Source organism: Centropristis striata, chromosome 14 (genome assembly GCF_030273125.1).
Source record: "Centropristis striata isolate RG_2023a ecotype Rhode Island chromosome 14, C.striata_1.0, whole genome shotgun sequence".
In the NCBI taxonomy this organism is placed as follows: Eukaryota; Metazoa; Chordata; class Actinopteri; order Perciformes; family Serranidae; genus Centropristis; species Centropristis striata.
Genome location: NC_081530.1, coordinates 21,610,383 through 21,634,763, shown reverse-complemented (window position 1 = coordinate 21,634,763; position 24,381 = coordinate 21,610,383). Strand labels below are relative to the sequence as shown.

General features: G+C 37.1%; 1 protein-coding gene across 1 annotated transcript in view; it reads right to left on the bottom strand.

Annotated features, from left to right (window-relative positions):
• LOC131984607 (oxysterol-binding protein-related protein 10-like) overlaps positions 1 to 24,381 on the bottom strand; it is an 81,733-nt gene that overhangs the window by 5,964 nt on the left and 51,388 nt on the right. The window contains 2 exon segments of the mRNA XM_059349494.1: positions 3,845 to 4,343; positions 4,476 to 4,625. Coding sequence (XP_059205477.1) covers positions 3,845 to 4,343; positions 4,476 to 4,625 — 649 coding nt within the window.

Below are 24,381 nucleotides of genomic sequence, written 5' to 3'. Positions count from 1 at the left end.
TATATATATATATATATATATATATATATATATATATATATATATATATAAACTGTAATGACATAAATCATAAAGAAAGGTTCAAGGTTGAATTTCTCTGATATATATATTTTTAAATTGGAATAAAATGGAACTTATACATACAACACTTTTCACTAGTCCCTTCACCTTCCCCTTTTTATTTTATTATATATATCTATATATATATATATATATATATATCTATATATATATAGATATATATATATCCTTTCAAGGACTGTCAGAGAGTTCAAATTTGAACGATAATGCCAGTTTTTACAGTTTCTTTCTAGGATAAATGTTTTATTTTTGGTGATCTTTTAAAGAAAACATATTTTGGATTTAAGAAATTTAATGCCATGAAAAAAAGTTTGTCTCATACATTATTATAACCAATTATTTGGGTTGTGTCGACTATATATTTTTTTTATAATGCTGGCTTTTTTTATCATCTTCTGATCTATCTTAATGATTATTTAAGTCTGTCATTTGTCTTTTTTTTTTCTTTTTTTTACAATATGTGAAGTCTAGAAGGTCTTTGTCATTAACTTTCTTAATAAAACTTTTTTTATATGCACAGAAAGAAAGAAAACAAAGATAAATCTTCTCATGTTAGTAAAAGACAGTGTTTAAAACACTGAGAGGAAACTTTTTGTGTGGTTTTGTAAGAATGAGGTGAGGTATGTGAAGCCAGCTGATTTCCTGCAGACTGCCTCTCTTTCTCTGAATCGAATGTTGGAATAATTAACAATAATTTAATCTTCGGGGCCGATATGTGGATGTTTTCTCCGAGCCGTTTATGTGCCCGTCAATGATTTTCACCATGCACTTGTAGGCAGAGGAGAAGCTAAATATTCTACATAAACATTAAACTTAGTGTAATGATTTTATGTTGCTCATGTTTAAAGTTCATATTATGTAAGAATTAAGTTGTTTTCAGCAGTCTTTGAAGCGCCCATGACAGCAGCAGCAATCCTAATTAATCTTGTGATTAAACACAGTGAAACACAGTGTTGTCATGTCCTGTGTGTATCCGCATTAAAGCAGTTATAAGATTTAACCTGATTGGAGGCGGCAATAATTGTTTATGAAATATAATGAACGAAATACTGCAAACTGAGCTCCCACTGTGAAGAACATTATATAAACCAGTTAATATCTCCTTTAGGCAGTTTGTGTCTGCATCTCTTTGGTCCATAAGAGACGCTATTATACTAAACACTCATAATTGACATAAACAGCAGCACTTTATGCACATGAGTAGCTTTTTCTACCACATGTGATCATTTGTGGAGCCATTTCTTTCATGCAAAACGCCTTCAGAAATAAGCTTGATTGTGGTCATATGATGAATCATAGCAGTGGCATCTAACAACAAAGGTGTCATTACAATCGGGTTTGAAACTCCATGCCAGTTTTTTGGGGTTTTTTTTTATGATGATAGGCCAAGTAAAACTGGAGATAATGTTGAATATATATTTAGCATAAAAATACATAACTACAGTCATGGAAAAAAATATTAGACCACCCTTGTTTTCTTCAATTTCTGGTTTATTTTAATGCCTGGCACAACAATTTATAATCTAATTATTTGTTTGGACAAATATAATGATGACAACAAAAATAGCTCATAAGCATTTAATTTAAGAGCTGATATCTAGCCATTTTCAATGGTTTTCTTGATGGTAACTAAAATCATTATCAAGAAAATGGCTAGATATCAGCTCTCAAATTAAACTCAAAAAATGAACAAGAAAATGAAGAAAACAATGGTCTAATATTTGTTTCCATGACTGTATATGTTATCCTCATTTTACCTCTTATATGTTATATTTGAATCCTGTGTTCACATTTGCAACATCTAAAATTCCTCATTGAGCATGACTGTGAAAACCCCCCCCCCATCATTTTCAAAATCTTTGTGGGGTTTTTTTTGGTGTTCAAAATTTTAATCCAGTAAGTCAAAGTGAAAAAAGGTCATACAGGTGAGGTTGTGCTGAAAAGGCAAAAAGAAAAGTAGTGAGAAGTCTTTTTTCCAGTGCTTGTGTTCATATATTTGCTTATCTTGAGTGTCCACCAACCTACAAACCCAGTCAGTTTTCAGTGGGCTGCCTTCAAAATGATGCTGCTCAAATAAAAATGAAAATCCAGATGGTCAAAAGCTATCTGGCTGCAGCAGCTGCTGTAGTTTTCTGCCGCTGACTCACTGCCAGTGATTGAAGTCAGGAGCCATTCATAAAAATAATACAGTATCAACTGCTATCAGGAAAGCAGCCACTGTAGGAGAAAAACACCCAGCAATCGATATTTCCTGGTTGAGGGTCACCATGTTCCCTGCTGACAGGTGGTCAGCTGTACGGTACAGTCTGAATCAGTTCATGTATCCAGATTCAGTCGATTGGGCTCAAGGACTTCCTGTTTCTCCGCTCAGGGTGACTCATCCCCAACAGTCTCCCGTACATGCTGACAGAGAGGACCGGCTTATCGATCGCCAGGGGAGAGGTCACATAATCTTTCATAAAGAACAGGACGCTGTGACAGTATGGGTCTCAAATATGAAACGCTTGCCAAAAGGGAAAAAAAAGCAATATTTGAGGATTTTTTTTTACATTTAGTTTCTCCTGTGATTCAGCTGACACAAGTACCTTTTTTAAAAACAATTCTTTTATGTTATAAAAGGTGACTTATACTTCAACGACTGTTTGTTTTAAGGTCATTTTGGAGCCATGTATTGTTGTATCGTTCAACTGAATGTCTATGAAATGTGTTTGATTTTTTTTTAACCATTATTATTATTGTTATTATTATTCAGTGTGTTTATTTTCCATCTTATGTTACCCATTCTATTCATATATACTATTTTTTATCTTATTTTTACTAATATTACAACTACTTATGGCATTCTGTCCCTGTTATTTAATTTCACTGTGAACTTAATTTCTTGTATGAAAGCTGCTGTACAAATAAAGTATTTTTTATTTTACATTTTTTTTAAAGTGTTAGTTGTAAAAAAATATGATTAAAAAAATCATAGTAGGGGCGTTCCCGGTGGCACACCTGGTAGAGCGCATACCACAGAGGCCCAGTCCTCGTAAGCGGGCGGCCTGGGTTCGAATCCGGCTCGGAGCCCTTTCCCGCATGTCTTCCCCTCTGTCTCCCCCTTTCACTCTCTATATCTGTCCTGTCAATAAAAGCTACAAAAAAATGCCAAAAATATATATATAAAAAAAAATCATAGTAGAGTATGCCATAAAAATATGATTAAAAAGTCATAGTATAGTATGGCATAAAATATGATTAAAAAGTCATAGTATAGTATGCCATAAAATATGATTAAATGAATAGTATAGTATGCCATAAAAATATTATTAAAAAGTCATAGTTTAGTATCCCATTAAAATATTATTTAAAGGTAATAATATAGAATGCCATAAAATTATAATTAAAAAGTCCTAGTATAGTATGCCATAAAATATTATTAAAAAGTCACTGTATAGTATGTCATAAAATATTATTAAAAAGTTACAGTAAAGTATGCCATAAAAATATTATTTTAAAAAAAGTCAAAGAATAGTATGCCATAAGACTATTATTACAAAGTCATGGAACAGTATGTCATAAAAAATCATAAAAAGTCCATAGTTTGGCAGGCCATACAAATATAATTAAAAAACCCAAGTAAAGAGTCTCATACTTCTTCCACCACTGTTGTTTTGTGTCACAATTTTCTTATGTTCTTATTTGTATAATCATAATGCTGTTTGGCCACAAGTGAAAAGCAAAAGTGAGTAAAAAGAAAGTGTGATATATATAGTTAGCTCACCTTCCCCCACCATGGACACGCCTATAGACATTCCCATGAACTTGCTCTTGGTCCATACGTGGGCGTTAACGCACATGCTCTTCTCCCGGCACTCACAGTAAAACCCAGACACAGGTGGATGATGGGACACCTGCTCGGCCACAAATCTCACTCTGTAGCAGTCTCCCGCTGAGTCCTCGCCCTGCTGCGTGTTGTTGGGGCCCCTGCTCGGCTCCCAGGAGGACCCCTGGTTCGACCTGACCAAAGGTTTGACTTTGTCCCGAGGCACTTCCCAGGAACAGTGGAAGGTCTCCCCCAGCACCGGGTTGTACGGCTTCTTGGCCACGGCACCTTTCCGCCCCTCATGGAACGCTGTCAGGTAGTACTCAACAAAGCGGACTATCCGGTCCTCGGCTGTGGCCCCCGCTGTGATTGACAGGAACATGTCGGGGTGGGCCATGAAGTTGGCGTACATCTCCAGCAGTGATCGCTTTTCCAGGATGAAGGTCGGCAGCACCACCTGTGACACACAAAGAGTTGATTTATTATTAGATAAAGGCTAAAGTAACACATCCTACTAAACACCACACAAATTTTATTTTCACTAGTGTGTATGGTCTCTTTCTGTAGCTCTGATTTAAAAGTTTCTTACCCGTGTGAGGTCCATGCCCAGTTTGAGCTGGGAGAGCAGGTGGAGAATGATGCTCCGCTGGTCGTCCAGGACTCCCAGGTCCTCCTCTTCGTTATCCTCTGTATCCGTCACCTCTTCACTGGGGCTGATGTCTTCCAGCCCTTGGTGACGCTATGAAAACAAAAAATAGAATTTTATAATTTTACCTTTTCAATCAAAAGTTTTGGGGGTTTTTTGTGCTATTTTTCTTTTGGACGTTGTGCTGTTAAGTTTGAGTCTGCTGTTTATAATCTAATATCATAATCCAACTCACAAACTTTAAACTATCTACTCAATGTAATCATAATTTTATCTGCTTTATGTATCAATTCAAGTTTTTCCTTTAGAGATACTTTTTAATTTCTTTATAGTAAAGAAAAACATTTACAGCGACCATCAAGCGACCTGCAGACCACATAAGGGCCGCCAAAGCTTCCAGCCCGTTCCACAGAATAATGGCCTAATGAATTCAGAAAATGTGAGGAGGAAAAAAAATATGCTCTGGTATTTAGCATATTTACAATTACATTTCCGTAAACACAGTTCTTAACCATCGCTCCTCACGTGAACTGTCTTCTTGGCAGAAGTCTGAGAGCGTTTTCTAGTTAAGTTTCTAGTTATCATTATGGATTCCCCATGTTTTTTTAAGGAGTCTGTTGACACTGAATAATAAAAAAAGCATGAATTTAGTCAGTGAAAGTGAAAATATCAAACAGTGATAGGCTAACTAGGCATAAATACATTATATTTTCTTTACCCGAAGTGTCTGCTTAGAAAAAGTCTGGCCCTTGGACAAATGTAGTTGATGACCCCTGGTCTAAAGTAAATAGCACAGGTGTATTAAGGGTGTGTCAACTAGTTAAATGGTGGATAATCTGGGTGAAAAGTGTGGCGCAAGGAGTAATGGAAGGTATTTACTTTCTTTATTAGTGTGTTTTGGCGTAACATGACTGAACCAAATCAGTGTCTGCACTGTAGTTTTTGACTCAAATAAAGCATTTGTTGAGGCCTATTTTCAAATTATGATCCACTTAAGTGAGACATGATAGTAGATGAATAAATAACTCTGACTCTAACCTGTTTTTGTTATCTTCAGCACCGTCTTGACAGTAAGGACGCCAGGAGGGACAATTAAATGAAATTCAAGTCTTTTTTGTTTTTGGAGGGGAGAGAGAAACACCTGAAGTGTACCTTTCTATTTCAGTTAGAAGAGTGCTTTTTGGTCCTTTTAATGGGATAATGTTTCAGTGAGAAAAATAAAATTATACTATTACTATTGCCAGCTTTCTTCTTTAACAAGAGGGGAAACTGTCTTCAGAATTGTGCTTTTTCCCTGACTTTTCTCTCATTGTTTGTGCTCTGATATTTTCACATCCTCAGGCCTGTAAAAATATTAAAACTAAGCAATCTAAATAGATGTCAATCTCAAGACATTACAAGGAGTTAAAAGGTTGTGAACCATTGATATAACTGCTTAAAATATTCTTAATTTATCTGGGACACCTGTCATGTGTAAAGGCCAAGAGGGGAGGAAGTCACGGCCATTTTCTTCCGTCAACATTTAACTGTCAATATCAACGTTAAGGTCATGCACAGGACCTGTTACTGAAGCGACCTATAAATACCAAAGGACATAACCTCATTTACTTTTCAACGCAGCCCGTTCATACTCCATTCAGCCATGTCAACCAGCCTTTCGAGCCACTTTCAGCAACCCACGTGGCAATAGGAGCACTACATTCCTCTGAGTAGCCTGAGTGCCTCTAACAGCCTTCAGCACAAACCTACACAATGCCTTCATGGTGTACGACACTTGGAACTAGTCATGAGGACAGAAGCTATGTCCTTTGTTTGTGGTGCGGCATTCAACCGGAAACGGATCCAGTGGAGGTAAAAGAAGAGCTGATGCCGTTGATATCTCCTGCCTGATGTAACTTGGGGCAGGAAGGAAGATTAAAAAAAACAAAAAACAAGGGGGTGATGTATAATGCAGAAGGTGCTCTAAAGCCTGTGGGCAACAACAACTCTTTGTGCACCCCCCACTGCTCTTTATCTTCCAGATCTATCTGTGTCTCTGTGCAATAACATTCAATGCATATGTGTGCTTAAATATCCCAGTTTAGTGCAGCTGCTGCTGGGAAAAAAAGAAGCAAAATGAGGAATCTGAAGTGAGACTCCTGGCAGCATAATTGCATCGAGTGCAGTGAAGAAAAAGAGATTTCCAGGACCGGAGTGCCTCCCTGTCACCTGAATATTTCATTTTGTGCATGCATGCCAAAGGCTCCACACATCCACTCACACAGCACACACACATTTGCACCTAAACATTTTAAACAAAAGACACACGCATGCACACACACACACACACACACACACACACACACGAGGAGGCATGCTTGAACACACAAGTACAGGACTCCCTGGAGCTGGTTGGTTCTCGGAGCAGAGTGATATATATAGAAGTAAAAGGAGGGAAAAGAGAGGCAGGAGGAAGGGGGAGGTGTGTTATGATTCCAGTGGTTCTAACTAATTAAAGAGGTTCTCGACAGCAACAGGAAATTACTGCTGAAGAGGTCGGAGCATCTGAGCGGAAACCTTCAAGTGGATGTAACAGTGGACTTAGTGGTTGTCATTAGCTAAGACTTTTTAATGCAGTTTAACTTATCCAGGAGTGGGTAATAATTTGTCTCAAATAATGAATAAGTAGGTACAGAAAGTGTTTTGATTTATGGCTTAACAGCATGAGGAGGAGAACAGAGTGTTCAAAACAAAAAGGGTTCAGAATGAGTTGTACAAGTGATGTTTGTTATTATACAACATGCCATCTTTTGATTTGATTTGATTTTCTAGTGAAAACATCCTTGACAGATAAAGTGTGTATCTTCTCAAAACTTTATTAATCAATCTCTTCCAAACATATCACAATGAAAATGAAACCACAATTAACAGAGGATTGTGTATGAAAACAAAATTATTCCAACTTTATGGGTGACCGTGTATTAGTATATATATTAGTGACTGGTATCGAGAACCAGTGCCACTAAATTGGCACTGGTTATTGACTGGTTAGTAACAATATATATATATAGGAAACTCAGGAAACACTTTAACTTATTTCTGCAAAAAAGTAAAAGTAAAGTAACTGTAAGGATATCAGTAGTCTGACTCACTAGATGTAGACCTTTTCTATAAGCCTGCCATTGGTCACCTCTCCTCAATATCTTCCACTATCTCTGCTATTTTACACATTTACAATATCTACTTCACAGGACATTGTTGCTGCATCCAGGCTTGAGTACCACTCAAGATGAATGTGATTGGTTAACAGAAATACAAACAAGCCAGAGCATTTTTTTTCTCCTATAGCAGAACATTAAAGGGGGCAGCCAGGCCATTCTCCAGTGCTGACACAGCACTGTGAAAGTACAGTATCAATGAAATCCTAATGGACTATCCATGTACAGTAGCTCACCTGGATGAACATGCACCTTACTGCAGCGCCTGAGGTTCAACCTGCAGCCCTTTGCTGCATGTCCTCCCCTCTCTCTCTCTCTCTCTCTCTCTCCACTTTCCTGTTTAACCTTAAGCTGTACTATCAAATAAAAGTGAAAAAAACATCCTACTATATATATTGCATGCCACCCCCTGTTCTGCCTGCAGGATGCTAGCACTATGTTTAACTTTCAAAGACTGCTAGTACTATGAAAAGTTTGATGAATATGAACATGTGATGTGTACCAACAGACTAAGTTCTTGTCATAAAAATGGTACAAGTACACTGCACAGTGGTGCCCACAACTGCTCAAGGGTGTTTAAGCTGCAGACAACGACAAGCTGAAAGAATATTTTTTTGAAAAGTTGTTCTTGGGACTGTAAGACCTGGGAACTGTTGCTTGAATTGCTACACTTGGTGGATACTGTTGGCCTTACGGTCATCAGTACCACATTTTAATGGGGCAATGGTTTTTAGATTTTATATTGTGTATGTTGCAACTATAGTAATACCTTTATTAGCAGTAAATAAATCATTTTAAGCTTCAAATATCATTAGCTATTGATAAGAAGAACTTTTAAGTTGTCAGTTTGTGAAAAATTATTTTGACAGTTTGGAGAGTTTGACCAGATGACATCAACAACTTTGTTCCTTAAGTCCACTACTACATTTATAAGTGCATTATTACTGAACAGAAAGGTTGAATACCTTATAGAGAGATTCCTTTTTAAATAAGCTCTCATTAACAGCTTATAAGAATTCTATAAAGAATTAGTAAATATATAGTCACCATTAAAAACGCAATTAGTTACATATCTTTATTGAGTAAAGGACGGATTATCACTGTCCAAATTTCTACTCATTTATTTAATAATCTCAGTCAGATAGAGTGGGAAAAGCTTGTTGTTTAACCTTATTTCAATTAAAAAAACATTTATAAAACTTTTAAGGATGCCATACGTGTAAATGTTTACCAGGAGAGCGAGCGCTGCTGGCCAGATCGTTCCATAATTTATGAAGTCAACAAAGACTCTCAGTGTTGGATAAAAACTGTGCTTCCCATTTCAGATCAGGGATGTTTACTGCTGAAATGCACCGAGTGAACGCTGTGTAACCCCCTCAGGCTGCAGCTACACTATTCACCCCGCATCCAAAACAGATGCTAACACAAAAAGCACCACTAAACACTAAAACATGCAAAAACACCGACAACAGCTTGTAAACACTCACGCTGCATTGCTGTGTCGCTACAGGCTTGACCTGCATAAAACTGGATCTCATCTCCAAAAGAAGGTAGAAAGTAAGGCGGCCTCAGGTAAACACGAGCAATCCAGCAAGAGAGGGAGAAGTTTCTGGCTCCACAACCAGGATAAGAACTGCACCAGGCTTGACTCAGTGTAAAAATCCAATTAAAGAGGTGTACTCTCAATGGAAAACCTGTCAAGAACGGTATCTTTTGAAGAGTTTAAAGCTCTGATGGGCACCGTCTGCGGACGAAAACAAACGCTCTTCTTCTTCCTCAGCTGGATTTGCTGACTGAATGAGCAGCAGCTTTCTTACAGGAGTCCTGGGTCTTGTTAGTGAGACGTGCAATGTGGCTGAGTTGAGGTGGTGAGCTGCTGTGCGTGACTTGCAGAGAGAGACAGAGAGAGAGAGAGTCTCTGCCCACCACCCGCTCTGAAAAAAAAAAAAAAAAAAAAAACAAGGAGGAGGGGGGGAAAGCTCAGGGAAAGTCCCAGTGACGTCTCCTCTCTGCATCCTCCCACCATCCCTCTGGTGTGTTTCCCTACATCTCTTTCCATTTTTACACCCTCCTCCCTCCTCTGATGCTGCTTTTATCCCTCCATCTACACCTCCACTTTCCCTGCTTGTATCTAGTGCATGTGGTAGGAGTACAGCTTGCTTAATTACCACCAGTCTGACAGTGGAAACCCTACAGTAGTCACCCGTTTTTTAAGGGAAGTCATGAGGCGGCCATGTGACTCTCCAACACTCTTTCCTTCACTCCTCTATCTCACTCTCTCCCTCCATTTCCGCCTCTCTGTAACCGTCTTCTCCTCTAAATCCGTTCCAGCCTGCCAGTCCTCCTTTTAATTGACTCCAATCTCATGTTTGATTCATTCTTCCTCTCTCCTCCTCCGCCCTCGCGCTGTCATCTCTGTCATTGTTTCTCCCATTCACCCTTCCTTCCCTCAGCTCCTCATTCATGCCATCCGCTATTCTGTTTCATCATCATCTTTCTCCTTAGCTGTCTCCCCATCCATTCACACGGGTTCCTTCCCCCTCCTCCTGCTTCCTGTTCCCTTTTTTCCTCTGAATTCAGTTTCTAAATCTTGTCTGTCTACCTCTCTCTCTCTCTCTCCTTCTCTGGCTAGTCATCAGGGGAGAGTGTGGGCGTCTACAGAAGGCTTAGATAGGGCAAGTCTGCTCGTGCTCCCACTTCAAAGACTCCTTCTCCTTCTCGGTTTGAACGGCCTAAACTTTGAGGGCTTGTCCTCCATCACCGGCCTTCCTCTTCATTCCCTATCATCATCACTTCCATCTTCTTTTTGTTGTTGTCAAAACAGCATCTGAGAACTGGGGGGATAGTGCAGTTGTATGAGACTCAACTCCTGAACCTTTTGCTATGAAATTGTCTTCTCTCTGAAGTGTCTTCTTTCTAGCTCTACGTTTGAAGTGTGTATGTTACAGTAAAGTGGATTTCTCCTCCTTTGGGCACAGACATCAGGGGGAAAAAAGCTAAAATGGTAACCTGAATTATTAGGCATCACCAGCAGGGTGACAGTTTTTTGTGCAAATACATTTTTTTGTCTACACGCAAAGAAAAGTCGGTTTTAATTGCTAGTTTCCTGCTGGGTTTTCCACCTGCTTAGATGCTAAACTTGGCTATGAATCCTAAAGTCTTAAAGGGCCAGTACACATTATATGACAGTTTGCTGTACTGGTGACATTACACAGCTGTCTGTCTTATAAAGATTAGCCTGAAGTTGTACAACATCTTCTCATGACTAGGTTTGTATGATTTCTTTTTTCTCAACCACTTAGATTTATTTTCATTTTGATAAAAGCAAGAAATAAAAACACACAGTCCAACAAGCATCCCTGCCTGACATCCAGACTTCTCAAGCCATCAAATCCAAAGCGTTATAATCCCACAATTATATATCAGTGTTTTTTAAACCACAAAAAATGGAGTTCACTGTAGAGGAGAATCAAGTGACATTATGATTTCCATTTTGTCCATTTGGCAATATACAGTCATGGAAAAAATTATTAGACCATCCTTCTTTTCTTCAATTTAAGAGCTGATATCTAGCCATTTTCCATGGTTTTCCTGATAATAACCAAAATCATCATCAAGAAAGCCATGGAAAATGTGTAGATATCAGCTCTCAAATTAAACTCTTATGAGCTATTTTCGTTGTTATCATTATATTTGTTCAAAAAAATTACCTTTAGTTGTACCAGGCATTAAAATGAACGAGAAAATGAAGTAAACAAGGGTGATCTAATATTTTTTCCCATTACTGTATAAATGTATTTTTAAACTCATGAATCTCTTTGACAATTTCAGTTTGCGAGTGATTGCTTTTTTTGTTGCTACAGTCAGTATTTTTAGAAGATATCTGTCTTTTCATGTTATTTCTTCTGGCAGGTTCCCTAAATATATAGCTGTACATGTAAATGGGATTTGCTGTCCAAAGATCTGCTACATAATTCTCCAAAACAGATGTTTGGGCAGCTCTAATGATTTCTTAAGAAAACTTTTGCAATGCGGTTCTTATGATGTCCTGTAAGATAATGGGTGCTGTTTCAAACAGTACCTGTTTTAACATTATGATATGGAACTTCTTAAGGTTAGGCAACAAAATCTCTTGTTTGAGGTTTGGAAAAAATAACAGGGTTAAGCTTAAAATCACTGAGTTACAGTCCGTAGTTGTGTCAGTGACGTAGAACACGAGTTAAAAAGCTTCCAACGGGACAAATGGGATTAAAGCTCTGGGTATGCAACATTAACAGAAAACATTTGGATGAAGATCTTCGTATTTCATGCATTTATTTTGTGGAAATACCTTCAAACTGTTCATCAGAAAAGCATTTAATGAGGAGAAATCCCCGAGCAGTCTGTCTGCTCTCCAAACTATGATTGTTAAACAAAACACACACGCAAAGTGATATAAGAAAAGAGTGTGAGACAAGAGTGTGAGACAAGAGTTCTTTCCTCCAAAAATGGATGTCATGTTGTTTGTGCACTGATTTGCAGCAAAAAAAAGAAGGGAAAGAAAAAACAATATGGAGCAGCAAGGATTGTCTGTTCTGCTTGCTGGTGTTATGACTCTTCCTTGTGTGCTCTCATTGGTTTTAGCTGTCACTTCTGGTCAAAACAAGTTTCACACTGCAGAAATTGGATTCGCCCAAAGATCCAGATATTTAAACTGTTGGATATCTTTTAAATCGTGTCTTTGAAAATTCACACATAGCTCTCTTAGCTCTCACAGACGAGAGCACAGATTTGCCTTTGATCTAGGGCTTTTGTTGGCAATCCCAAAAAACTGTGAGTGAGTGGAAATCAAGGATAAAGTCATGTAGTGGAAATTCTGCAGCAGTCAGAAGTGTTTGGAAGACCCATCACATCACACCTTTACAATTATTTACAAAAAGTTCCAGTGAATGGGCCATTTTTGGCTTGATAAATAACAAATATATTATCAAAATAGATGTTGATTGATGTTTTTTGGTCAATCGACTAATCAGTCAGCTGAATTTTATAATTGTGTCTCTTTTACCTACTAAGTGTATGATTAACACATTATACCATTGCTACATACATACGACTTATTTAAAAATAAATCCATCAATGTGTTATTTTTTCCCATGATGCTTTCTGTACAACTCTGTTATACCAAGATGCTGCTGAAGTATTTGTGTCCACCTGACCTCTCTTATCTTTGTGCATTTGCATTGTGCTCAAACCTGCAGCCAGCATGTCTGTGCATCCAACACCGCATCCCGAAATCACTTAAAACACCCCCTGCCCAAAGATTTGACATTTAGTCAAACAATTACCAAACTTCCAAACAGTCTGTGTGTTTTTATCCTTCATTCAAATGATAATCCCTCTCTGGAAGAGAGAGATATTTTGTTGACGGGTTCACAGCTAAAGTAACAACTGTGTGTGGATTTTTCAAGCTCGGCTTCCTTTCTTAAATGTCAGGTTTTGAAAGTCAACTTCCAGGGAGATACTGAAAAGCTTCTTCCAGTTTGGCGTTAATCTCAAAGCTACAGGTAATTTCTGCCTTACAGCTGTCACTTCATATAAAGTATACAAGTGTTTATATCATTCACTAATAACAGGCCTGCAAACTCCAGAGGGATGGGAAAAAAAGTGACAGTTTGTGTTTTATAGGTTCAGTCTGGATTCATCGGAGTACACAATAAGACAAACAAACTAACCGATCTAGGCAGAAAAAACAGCAACTCCTGTGTTCTGTGAGGTTAAATTACTGGTTTTGTCTGTGAAGTCTGGAATCTTTGAAGAGAAAAGCTTTCATTCCCTCACAAAAACTTTAAAAGGCCTGTCTGATATAGCTTACACTTAACTTATTATTTTTAAGGGGAGCCTTTGTTTAAGTGGCTGTAATACATTGTGCAGTGCCAACCGCCATCTACTGATACACTGACTTTGGATAAGTACGATCCATTTATACGATCAGATATAAACAAATCATGATGGTGTCAAATGTTTCATTTTTCAATAAATGCCGAATTTCGCTGCAGAGTGATGGGTTTGCAGCTCTGTAATATGACCTTTAGCAAATAAATTTTCATTGATTTTCAGCTTTAAATGTGTTTAAATGGTCACAGGTGACTGGTTAGGCTGCACTGCATCTATTGCTTATTCTCAAAATAGTATATATAATATTTTGTGAATAGAACAGAGACAACACAGAGTAAAAATAAGCCTTTTTAGCTAAACCAGCTCAAGGTTTTCCTGTCCATACTGTACCTGCAAAACCACAAAACAAAGCATCAGAGTTACAGTAAAATATGAATGTGACACTGTGACAAAGTATTTTCTCAGGTATAGAAAATCAGGCGATGCAATGCTTGGAAATTGCTGGGAAGTGACCCAGATGCAGCACAAGAAACACATAACTGCTACAATAAAGCACAGGCTCAGAGGGGCACCACTGTAAATGTGAATGGGAAACAACACTGTGCCAGAATCAGACCTCCCAAATCTGTCCCACTTCTGCTTCTTCAAAAAAATGAGCCAAGTGGGGCTCCTGAGTTTCAGTGCCTCATGTATAAATTATAACAAGCAGTTTCATCAGCGCAGGATCTAATGAGAGGATGTGAAATACAGCCGGTGCAGACGCAGTGGTTAAGAACGAACACACACACACACACACACACACACACACACACGCTTACACAACAGTAAAAGAGACTGTACACTACTACACTTTGTGGTGAGTCATCCTGACGCCACAGAAGTTAAAGGTGGAGCAATTTAACTGTGAAATTACATCAACACACTCAGCACGAAACAGTCAGACTGTCTGTTACAATGGTCTGAAGACTAATCTTTATGCTCACATGTATTAGAATATTAGGTGAACTTGAGTCAACATCAGTTAAAGTGAAAAATAATGTGTGCAATGTGAAGTAAGAGAGAAATCAGTAGAGGTGTGAATCAGAGGCCCCACGATACGATTTTACGATATTATTGTGATTTTAAGCATTTTGCAATATGGTGAGTATTGTGATACCATATGTTACGATTTAACCGTTTAACTGCATTTTGTGTCCACAAAACTAAATTCAATCAAGAATTGTTTTGTTTGTCTATTCATCTCACTTCAGTCTTTTTATTTATCCACAATGAGAGTCAAACCCTCAGACTGACCAACAAAGTATTCAGTCAAACTGAACTCAACTGATATGGACGACAACAACTGCAGCATTTTCTCAAACTTTCCTCAACTTTAAGCTTTACTGCAATTCATTTTTTTGAATGAAACATAAAAAAAAGCCTAACTTTGCAGCGTTATTTCCATATTTTCAACAACACAATATCCTGACTGGCATGGTGCCGTTAGATCTTCTAGTTTCATATGATACCAGTATCTCCAGTATATTCCTAAAAAGTGAGCCCGCTACAGCCTCTGGAAAAAAACTAAAAAGGTGAGAATACTGACCCCCAGCAATGCTAAATATCGATACTTGGCGACCATGAATCGATATAAAATCGCCACACAAAATATCGCAATACTATGCTTTATTGATTCCCCCCCCACACACACACACACACACCTCTATAAAATCTCTTCCCAAAACTTGTCACACACTCTTCATCTTTGCTTATACCCAGTATGTGAAGCATTTACACGTATTAGCTGCTTTGTATTGCCAATGTGTGAACGCTTTGTAACATAACCTAAAAACTGGGACTTCACAGACTTTCTAACAGCCTGTAAATACATTTCTATGAAAAGGACTTGGGACTGTTTTGGTGGGAAAATTCAAAAGATTTGAGGTCTATGCACAGTGCTGAGTGCCTTGCCTCTTTTCAGCTCCTCTATAGCGCCAACAGTGTGCAACACTAGCAGCAAGGAAAAGGCCTTGAACCCGTTATTGCATGGTGTTTCCATTAGGCAACAAATAATTCATCTCAGTTATTCTAAAAAGGATGTTTGATGAAATCCAGGTTTTACTACTTGGTTGTGAAAAGGGTGTTTTCCACTTTTAAATGACAAATAATTCACCACATACAGTATTAATCCTGTGTGCACTTATTTTTTCCATGGACATGTGACACAGAGAAGGCCATGGTACAATAAGAGGGTCCCAAAGTTCACTAATTGTTCCATATTTAGACTCAGGTAAGTAAACTGTTAATTTTCATCATTAAAGCCAGTTTAGGTGTGATAGAAATTATGATTGATGATATTAGATACTGTATGTTGTAAAATAGTAAGATTAATTTATTTCACCTTAACAACTATACGCGAATATAGAAATGAACTGAATTGGTTGGGGATCCATGAAGGAAAAGTTTACAACTTTTTATATATTTTGTCATTTTAGACATTTTGTAACTCTTTTTTTTCTTTTTCCACCAGTCTCACTCAGATTAAATGTTGGTGCACTTTTGTGTACATTTCTATTTTAAAAGCCCAGTCAAGTGGTCCCCTTCTTCTGCATGGAGGTTAGATTGGATCAGAATGGATTATGTAATATAAATTGATGAAATGCTAGTGAACACAAAATAGAATTAAATGGGACAATGTAGATTTTATGGGACTTTTTATGGGACAGGATTGCACATTGTTCCCATAGAGAACAGCCTACCAAGTCCCCACTTTTAAATATATATATTTTTATTTTTTAATATTTCTATTATTTAAATGGTTTTAAGTGAAAAAAACAACAACTACTAAACAGTTTTTTTTTTTATGTTTATGTAATATTTCATGCAACAGAGGGCTTATAGAAGTGGTGTGAGAGACAAAGGAGAAAGTATTTTCCAGCAGGCATATGACATTTCCACTTTCCTAATCTAAATCTGGAGTTCAATAAAGAGAGTGGATTACAGAGTGAGTCATGGGTTGATATTTTCCACTCTGAGCCGAGACCTGAGAACACGCTGCTCTTTGATGTTTTCACTCCGGGACCGACGGGACCTTTATGCCTGTTAATAAGACTTGAGGCGCCGTCATGCAATCACTTTTTATTACTTCGGCTGACTGCGGTGAGGAAGTTTAGGAGCAAAAAAAGAAAAACATTATTAATTTTGTTTTAAATAAGTGTATTATTCCATTACAGGTTGCAAGTTGACCACCAGACGTGCACATAACTATAAATATAAAGATTATTAGACACTGATGTCATTGACACAATTTGAAGTATTACAAATAGTCTGGTGTTGAAGTGTAATGTCCCTCTGGCAGTGGATCAGACTAATACAATGATTCATAGAGAAGAAGAGTTGCACATCAGAGGACTTTGCTGCCCTCTGCTGGAATAAAGACGACATAATAACTCAGATATGAAAAGAGGTTTAAGCTAAAAGTGCACAAAAGACATAAAAGAAAAGGAAATGAAACCACCTGCTGGAGCAACTCCAGATTTAAGACTTACTTGTCTTTTTCTTGTCTACTTTCATACATTAAACATTTTTCCCAGCCCACAGCAGTTAAGCAAGAACAGAAAAAAGTATAAAGAAAACAACGTAAAAAACAATATAACTAAACATTTCAATACAAAAAAAGCGCAAAGCATTGAAGTGCATGCTTTATCTTGTTTTGTTAATTATTTATTATTACTTTTCTCCATGTGTCTTTATGAAGGATTTTAACAAATTTTAAATTCATTTTTGGAATAGAAATAAAAATACATTTTAAAAAGTGTAAAAAAATTAAAAATTAAAATAAATAAATAAAAGCTCTATTTATTCGTGATATCAGGAATAAAACCACTTTTTAGCAGAAATCTCAAGATAAAAAAATCTGCAAATTACTTATAAAAAATGTATTAATTTGTTTATTTTAATCTAGGCTTTGATAATGTTTTAACGTATAAACATCATTAATGTATATGCACACATTTGATTTTATTTTCTTTCTTTTAGAAAAAATATGTTTTCCATCTCCATGTCCACCATTTATCTTACTATGTATGGGTTTTTTATTCATTTTTTATGCCTTTATGGAAGATTTTCAGCTCTTTTTATATAGTTTTTGTAATAGAAATAAATACATTTGTGCAAAAATGTAATAAAAATGAAATAAAATGATCTTAAACATCTATTTTAAATTACCTTAAACCTGGATATCAGAAATAAAAGCACCCAAACAACAGGTATAAGACTTCCTCCCCGTTCTGCCTTTCTCTCTAAATGCAGAACTGACTGCAGCTCTGCATTAGCCTGCTGTTCTCCTGCAGCAGCTTATATCCACAGTAATTCAGTGGACAGGTCTAATATGTGGCTTGGGAGCGTACTGGTGCTGTTGCAAATGCATAAACCGAGCTGATTTCTGCAAGCACTAGCAATTTTTCCTGCATTTCCCCCAACAGGCACGCACAGGCCTCGTGCTCCCTCTCGCCGGCTGCGTACCAGGACTGAATATCAAACGCCACTATGGTGCTACATAATTCAAATAGCAAACCTTTATTATTCTTGGGTAATGTGTTTTCTCTCTTGCACTCAAGACTACTCAGGAGATTACAGGGAAAATGGTAAACTGGCAAACAACCAAGAGTAGAAATTGAAGATTAGATTAGGAGCAGAACAGGAAATTCTGTCCATCGTTTAGGGTGGAGTGATACTCAAATCAGAGCTAAAAAGAACAACATTTATTTAAAACCATGAAGCACTTTCTCTTGCCTCTATTGCTGACTGCATAACAAAACCGATCAGATCAAATTTTTAAAACATTCTTAACAAGAAACCTTCAGTCATCCAAAGCATGTTGCAGTTAACTTTATGTGCATTGTGTTTCCGCCAAATCTAACTTCACCGTGCCAAACCAAGCACATTAGATAAATTATCATCCCACACAAGCTCTGTCCTTCATTATCTAAACACCACTCTTAGTACGAAGAGGTTTGATACAATCATCTCTCTCCCCTCAACCTTCCCATCTCCTTCACGCCAAGACAAAACTTTCAATCACTCCGGCCGGACGGGGAGTCATCATGTGGACGACGCTGCTGCTGAATCTCATTAAAAGATGAATAAACGTCAAGTGTCAAGCGGGTCTAATGCACCTTGGCAATCTGCACTGCATCTCCTCCGTCTCTCTGCCCTTCGTCTTCAAAAGCCAGCCAGAACATCTTTGAAGGCTCTAATGAAATCTGGTTCAAGCCGCAGGGCAGAGCAGAGAAGAAGGCAGGAGGAAAGTGCAAAAATATTACAGAGCAGTGACGGGGTGCATTTTAAAAAGTCTGAATTTAAATGTGTCACTGCAAAATGAGATGTCTGCTTTTCTTTCTTTTTTTTAAATGACACCTACACAGATTGTCTGCTTTGTGATGACAGGTAATTATATGGTACTTTGTCTTTTGGAAAGAAAACTTTTCAAAGAACATATGAAGTTTCAAAAATGAACAAAAAAAAGTAATTAAATCAGCATATTTGTATTCTTGGACAGCAGAACAAGCTAAAAAGCACAACAATGAAATATTATTCTCTTAAAAATAGGAGTGCATAACATGGATTACACTGATAACCTATAATTACCTGCTTGTCATGGCTGATAATGATATGGTAACCAGTTATTTACATTTTTGTATTCAAAAAAGAGCTTCATAGTTTGTAGTTTACTCACACCTAAGGGTAAGCTCTGAAATCTAAAAAATCTATCAAATCTATCTTCTTCTTTTTAAGTAAAGTACTTTAAACTTCAAAAACATACTTTGTCTTTTAGAGTATTTTACCTATAAGAATATATACATATATATTATATATGATATATACATATACACACACATACATATATATATATATATATATATATATAATGCATTCTTACTTTTAAAGTTGATATGGTGAACATTTGTACATCCCACCAGTCAGCAAAATTAGCATTCATTTTGAGTTTTGAGTGTTTCTGGCCACTTGATAAACTTGATAGACTTGATAGACTTTTTTAGCTCTATTTTGGTCTCCACCAACTCTTATAGGGAAATATCTGTCTCTTTGTTCACCATCTAGCTGCCAACTTTGAGGTGAGTTTGGTGCTGGGCAATTAGTGCACAAAGTAGCTAAAAATTGGTTGATGCAAGCAGTGAACCGAAGCAGTCAAGTTGTGGGTCGTAAAACCAAAACTATTAACTGAAAGATGCTTCAACACCACACAAAACTGGATGGGTGATGATTCTCTGTGGGGTCATTAAAACAAACAACACCTTTGACATTACACATAGTGATTTTTCCACAATATACACATTTTTAATTGCACCCTTAATATTTCTGGATAATGATAATTTGTGTAGAAAACAGCTTCATTCTTAGTAAAGTCTTATTGTTGTGGCAGCTGGTGTGAATGTTTCTTGGGGTCCTGAACGTCCCTCATGGGTCTCATTAGAAATATGATCAAATCATGCAAGTCACAGATGCTCACTTTTATAGTTTCCTAATGTATTTATCTTAATTTATGACAGACATGCCTTGGCATTAGTCCTTACCGGAGCACACTATGCTAATAACACACTTAGCAGAGACGTACTGACAGTGGTGGGAATGTCAGTGCAGATGGTTGGCCCCCTGAATCATAACTGCCATAATACTGTCTGAAATGTCTTTAAAGGTGCCAAATCGCCATTATGAGTCACCCTTCATTCTCTGCTCTTAATTGTGCACCATGAAGTATGTTGAACAGCTTGACAATTAGCTTTAAATGGGTTGACACTGCAACGGCATAATACCCTTTTTACACTCATATGTCAATAGAAAATGATCATTAACATGACAGATTACATCTCCACGCCTCTAGATTAAACTGCTGTCAGCACAGTTAAATCCCTCGTGGCGGTTAGGCAGGGTGCTGCTTCACTGCACACATGAAGGGTAAAATGTCCCTCCCTGGCCCCTGTACCTTGTTCTGTGGTTAGATTTAAACAAGTGTCAGCCCATTATGAGATCTGAGTGTTTAAGAGGCAGTTCCCTTAATGTTTAACAACAGAGCCTTATGACAAGCAATCACACCAGTTTAACATTTGACAAAGGGCTATTATGAGTGGGTGTGGCAGTAAATGCTGCTGAGATGACACTTGCCCCGTTAATCTTCTTCCTGTTATTCACAGTTGAGGATTCCATTATTGTGATATGTTTGAATTATAGGATGACAAAAGGATCAATGTGACAGGGTGTTACAAGAAAGTGACCCTGTGTTTACACGATGCTCAAACAGTCTTTGTTCTGCCTTTACTGTTCTGACACTGGAAGGGTTTTTTTTAGCTGAACATTCTGTTGCTATAGCAACCTCTACTGGCAAAGTTCCATACTGAAGCAGTTTAACTGACAGTTTTACTTTTTTTAATAAGTAATAACATTCTATAGAACAGTCTGTATGTTAGAACATTCTATAGAACGTTCTATAATGATAGAACATTCTAAATGTTAAAACATTATATGGAACATTCTATATGATATAATATTCTATAGAACATTCTATATATGATTGAACATTCAATACGATAGAACATTCTATAGAGCATTCTATACATTGGAACATTTTATAGAACATTCTATAGAATATTCTCTATGGTAGAGCATTCTATAGAATCTGTAAAACATTCTATAAAATATTCTATATGATAGAACATTCAATACGATAGAACATTCTATAGAGCATTCTATATGATAGAACATTTGATAGAGCATTACATATTCTAAAGAATATTCTATATGATAGAACATTCTATATAATCTGTAAAACATATAGAACATTCTATATGATAGAACATTATTTGATAGAACGTTCTAAAGACTATTCTATATGAAAGAATACTATTAAATGTTCTACATGGAAGAACATTCTCTATATATTCTTTATAACAGAACATTCTACATGATTGTGAGAGTGGCAGTGAAAAACACCAAAATGTGAAATACTCGCCTGTGAACATTTTGCATCTTAAGTAAGCATTTACACACTGTGACAGATGCAACACTTGTTCAACAAACGGCTCAAAACTGATTTGCGCCAGCTCATTCATATGAAAAACAATGATGATTGAACATCATTCTCTCATATCAGGGAAATCACTGAGTTTCCTTTTTGCAAAAGGCTCTGAGTGACATTGAGTTCTCTTTGTTAAACAGCTAGGCGAGTGTAGTTGTCTCTGTCTTTAATTGTGAAGAAGAACAGGAGTGAATCTGTTTTGGTTTGGAATACTGAGCCTCTATATTGTTGGTTAACTATCCTTATAAGTTACTCGCAACTCTACCTTGTAGCTAGACTACTACTATTGTGTATGTTTTGACCAAGCAGTTCTTCAAATTGCCACTTGAGGCTGGCTCCAAAAGAGAACCAGTCCTCATAGACCTCCATGTTACAATGCCCAGCTTTAACTGCTACATAAATAAAGTTACTTACTTATTTAATCTGGAAATACAAGTTATTATGTTGAAAAAAAAATGAATGTCTTTGGAAGCCACTGAATACAAAACAATCATATGTTTGTCCATGTGTTACAATTAACCTTTTGGGACCCTCCTTCCTCTCAGCCTGCCTGTATTCTTCCACTAGATTATGTTTCCCTACACTTATAATTGGCTTTCTTTGGTGTGCATGGAGGATAAAAATGTGTGAAAGAGAGAGAGAAAGATGCAAGCCTGACCTTTCTTTTTGTTTCTGAGACATAATATAAAACCTAACATTTACTGCTGATGTTTTTTGAAAATCTGCTGTCTCTGTTGCTGGTACTAATTAGATGTAAAGTAAGTTCAAACAAGTTTCCAAGGTATCCATGGGAACAAGGAAAACATGTCACCAAAAATAAAAAAGATCAAATGCTTTACTTCAGGGCTGATACTGTTCTTTCAAGTTCAAGTACAAATCAGCTTTTTAACAAAATCATTGAGACGTTTGTTTTCCATTTGGGACAGAAAGCAAAGCTCTAGAAGCCTCACACTTCTTTCTCTCTGCCCGACTGGCACACGTTTACGTCAGTGTCACCTGACCTCTGCTTCCTGTCTCTGATACGGGGTGGTCCCGACACTAAGACAGCCCCTCTCTGCAGCAGGCAGGCGGGGAGGAATTCATGAAACCCTCCTCCTGGGATCGGCTCAGTTCCAGCTCTATACTGTGTGACCCACTTTTTCAACAGCAGCTCTGTTAAAACTTTCAGAAGCGATGAGTGCTTCCCTTGCTGGGCAACAAGGGCAAACATGAGAGAATGAACAGAAAGCGGGGCAGAAATCTAGAAACCACTGCCTCAACGGTATCACTACCACAGATTTGTTTGAGTGGTTTATTTCATTCAGGTTTTTCATATCATCTTGCAAGTAGCCTTTCGCTTTCTAATTCACTTAACTACAGCATGAAAATAAACTCACAGGGCCTTGAAAAGATGAGTAATAAGTCACAGTCTATTTTTAGTCAGCTTCTTTTTTTTCCCAGATGTGTTTTTAAAAAATGGTAAAGCATTTAAAGCAGGCACTGTTTTGAATATATCTTGTATTGGCTTCAAGGGCTTTCAGTTGAAGTTGAACATTAAATACTTGAGCTGCCTTAAGGCTTTTTTTAATTACAGCATCTCCATGTTTACATATTGTTTGTCAAATAGGTTGAATTTTCTCAAAGAGAAACATCTCAGAATTGAGATGCTTCTCCAGTAGCTGACTCTCAAAAACCTTATTTTACATAAGATGATGTACATGGTTTTCACTGGACAGCAATAAAAACACACTATTATCAATATATGTGATAATAATGAAACTTTGGCTTACACATCGAGGTGACATGGTGACTGGAAGGGACTGATCTTGTAACATCTAATCTTTTTTAACCAAATGAAAAGTCTCATAACAGAAATATAAGGCCCAAATGAATGTATGAAGCCAGAAATGTGGACTCAAGTCTCTGTTTTGATGACTTACAACTTGACTTGATAGAAAAATAACATAAAAAATAACTTACTCAAATGACTTGTCTGTGTTCATTTGATGTTTTTGACTAAATGTTAAATATAAAATATGAAAAATGTTGACATTGACATTGCAAGTGTCTGTAACGTTACTTATTACTACAACATAAAACTTTTGTTCATCATTTGAAGATTTGTAAGGTCTGTGAAGGCTGGTGTTGGCTATTGAAAGAGCGATATGGGGAAAATACAACATTATAATATTTTTGACCAAATACCTCGGTATTGATATTGCACTGATAATGTACGGTTGAGGGTTAAGACAAATAATAGAAAAGCCGGAACAGTCTGGTAAGTTCAGAAAATAACATCACTTTACTTTAAGAGATAATTCCGGGTTTTGGACATTAAGTTGTATTACAAATACATGCCAATATAAAATACAATTTTTTTTCTTCAATAAACTGGTAAATACAATGCTGCCGGCCTGTATGCTGCCCCGGCTGCAAACTAAACAAACATTGTATCCATGAAACAAGGAAAAGACAACACACTTGCCATATGACAACATCCAAAATCTAAGACAATATGTACATGTACATCCTGCAGTCTCATATCACAATATCAAAATCAATTCAATATACTGCCCTAACTATATGAGTGCCATGCCCAGGGTTCAATTCCAGCCCTTGCTGCATGTCCTACTTCTTTCTCTCTACCCATGTTTCCTGTTTGTAACAACACAGTCACTATCACTGTCCCATTGCATTCATGCACCTGCAACCTTGGATTAAAGCA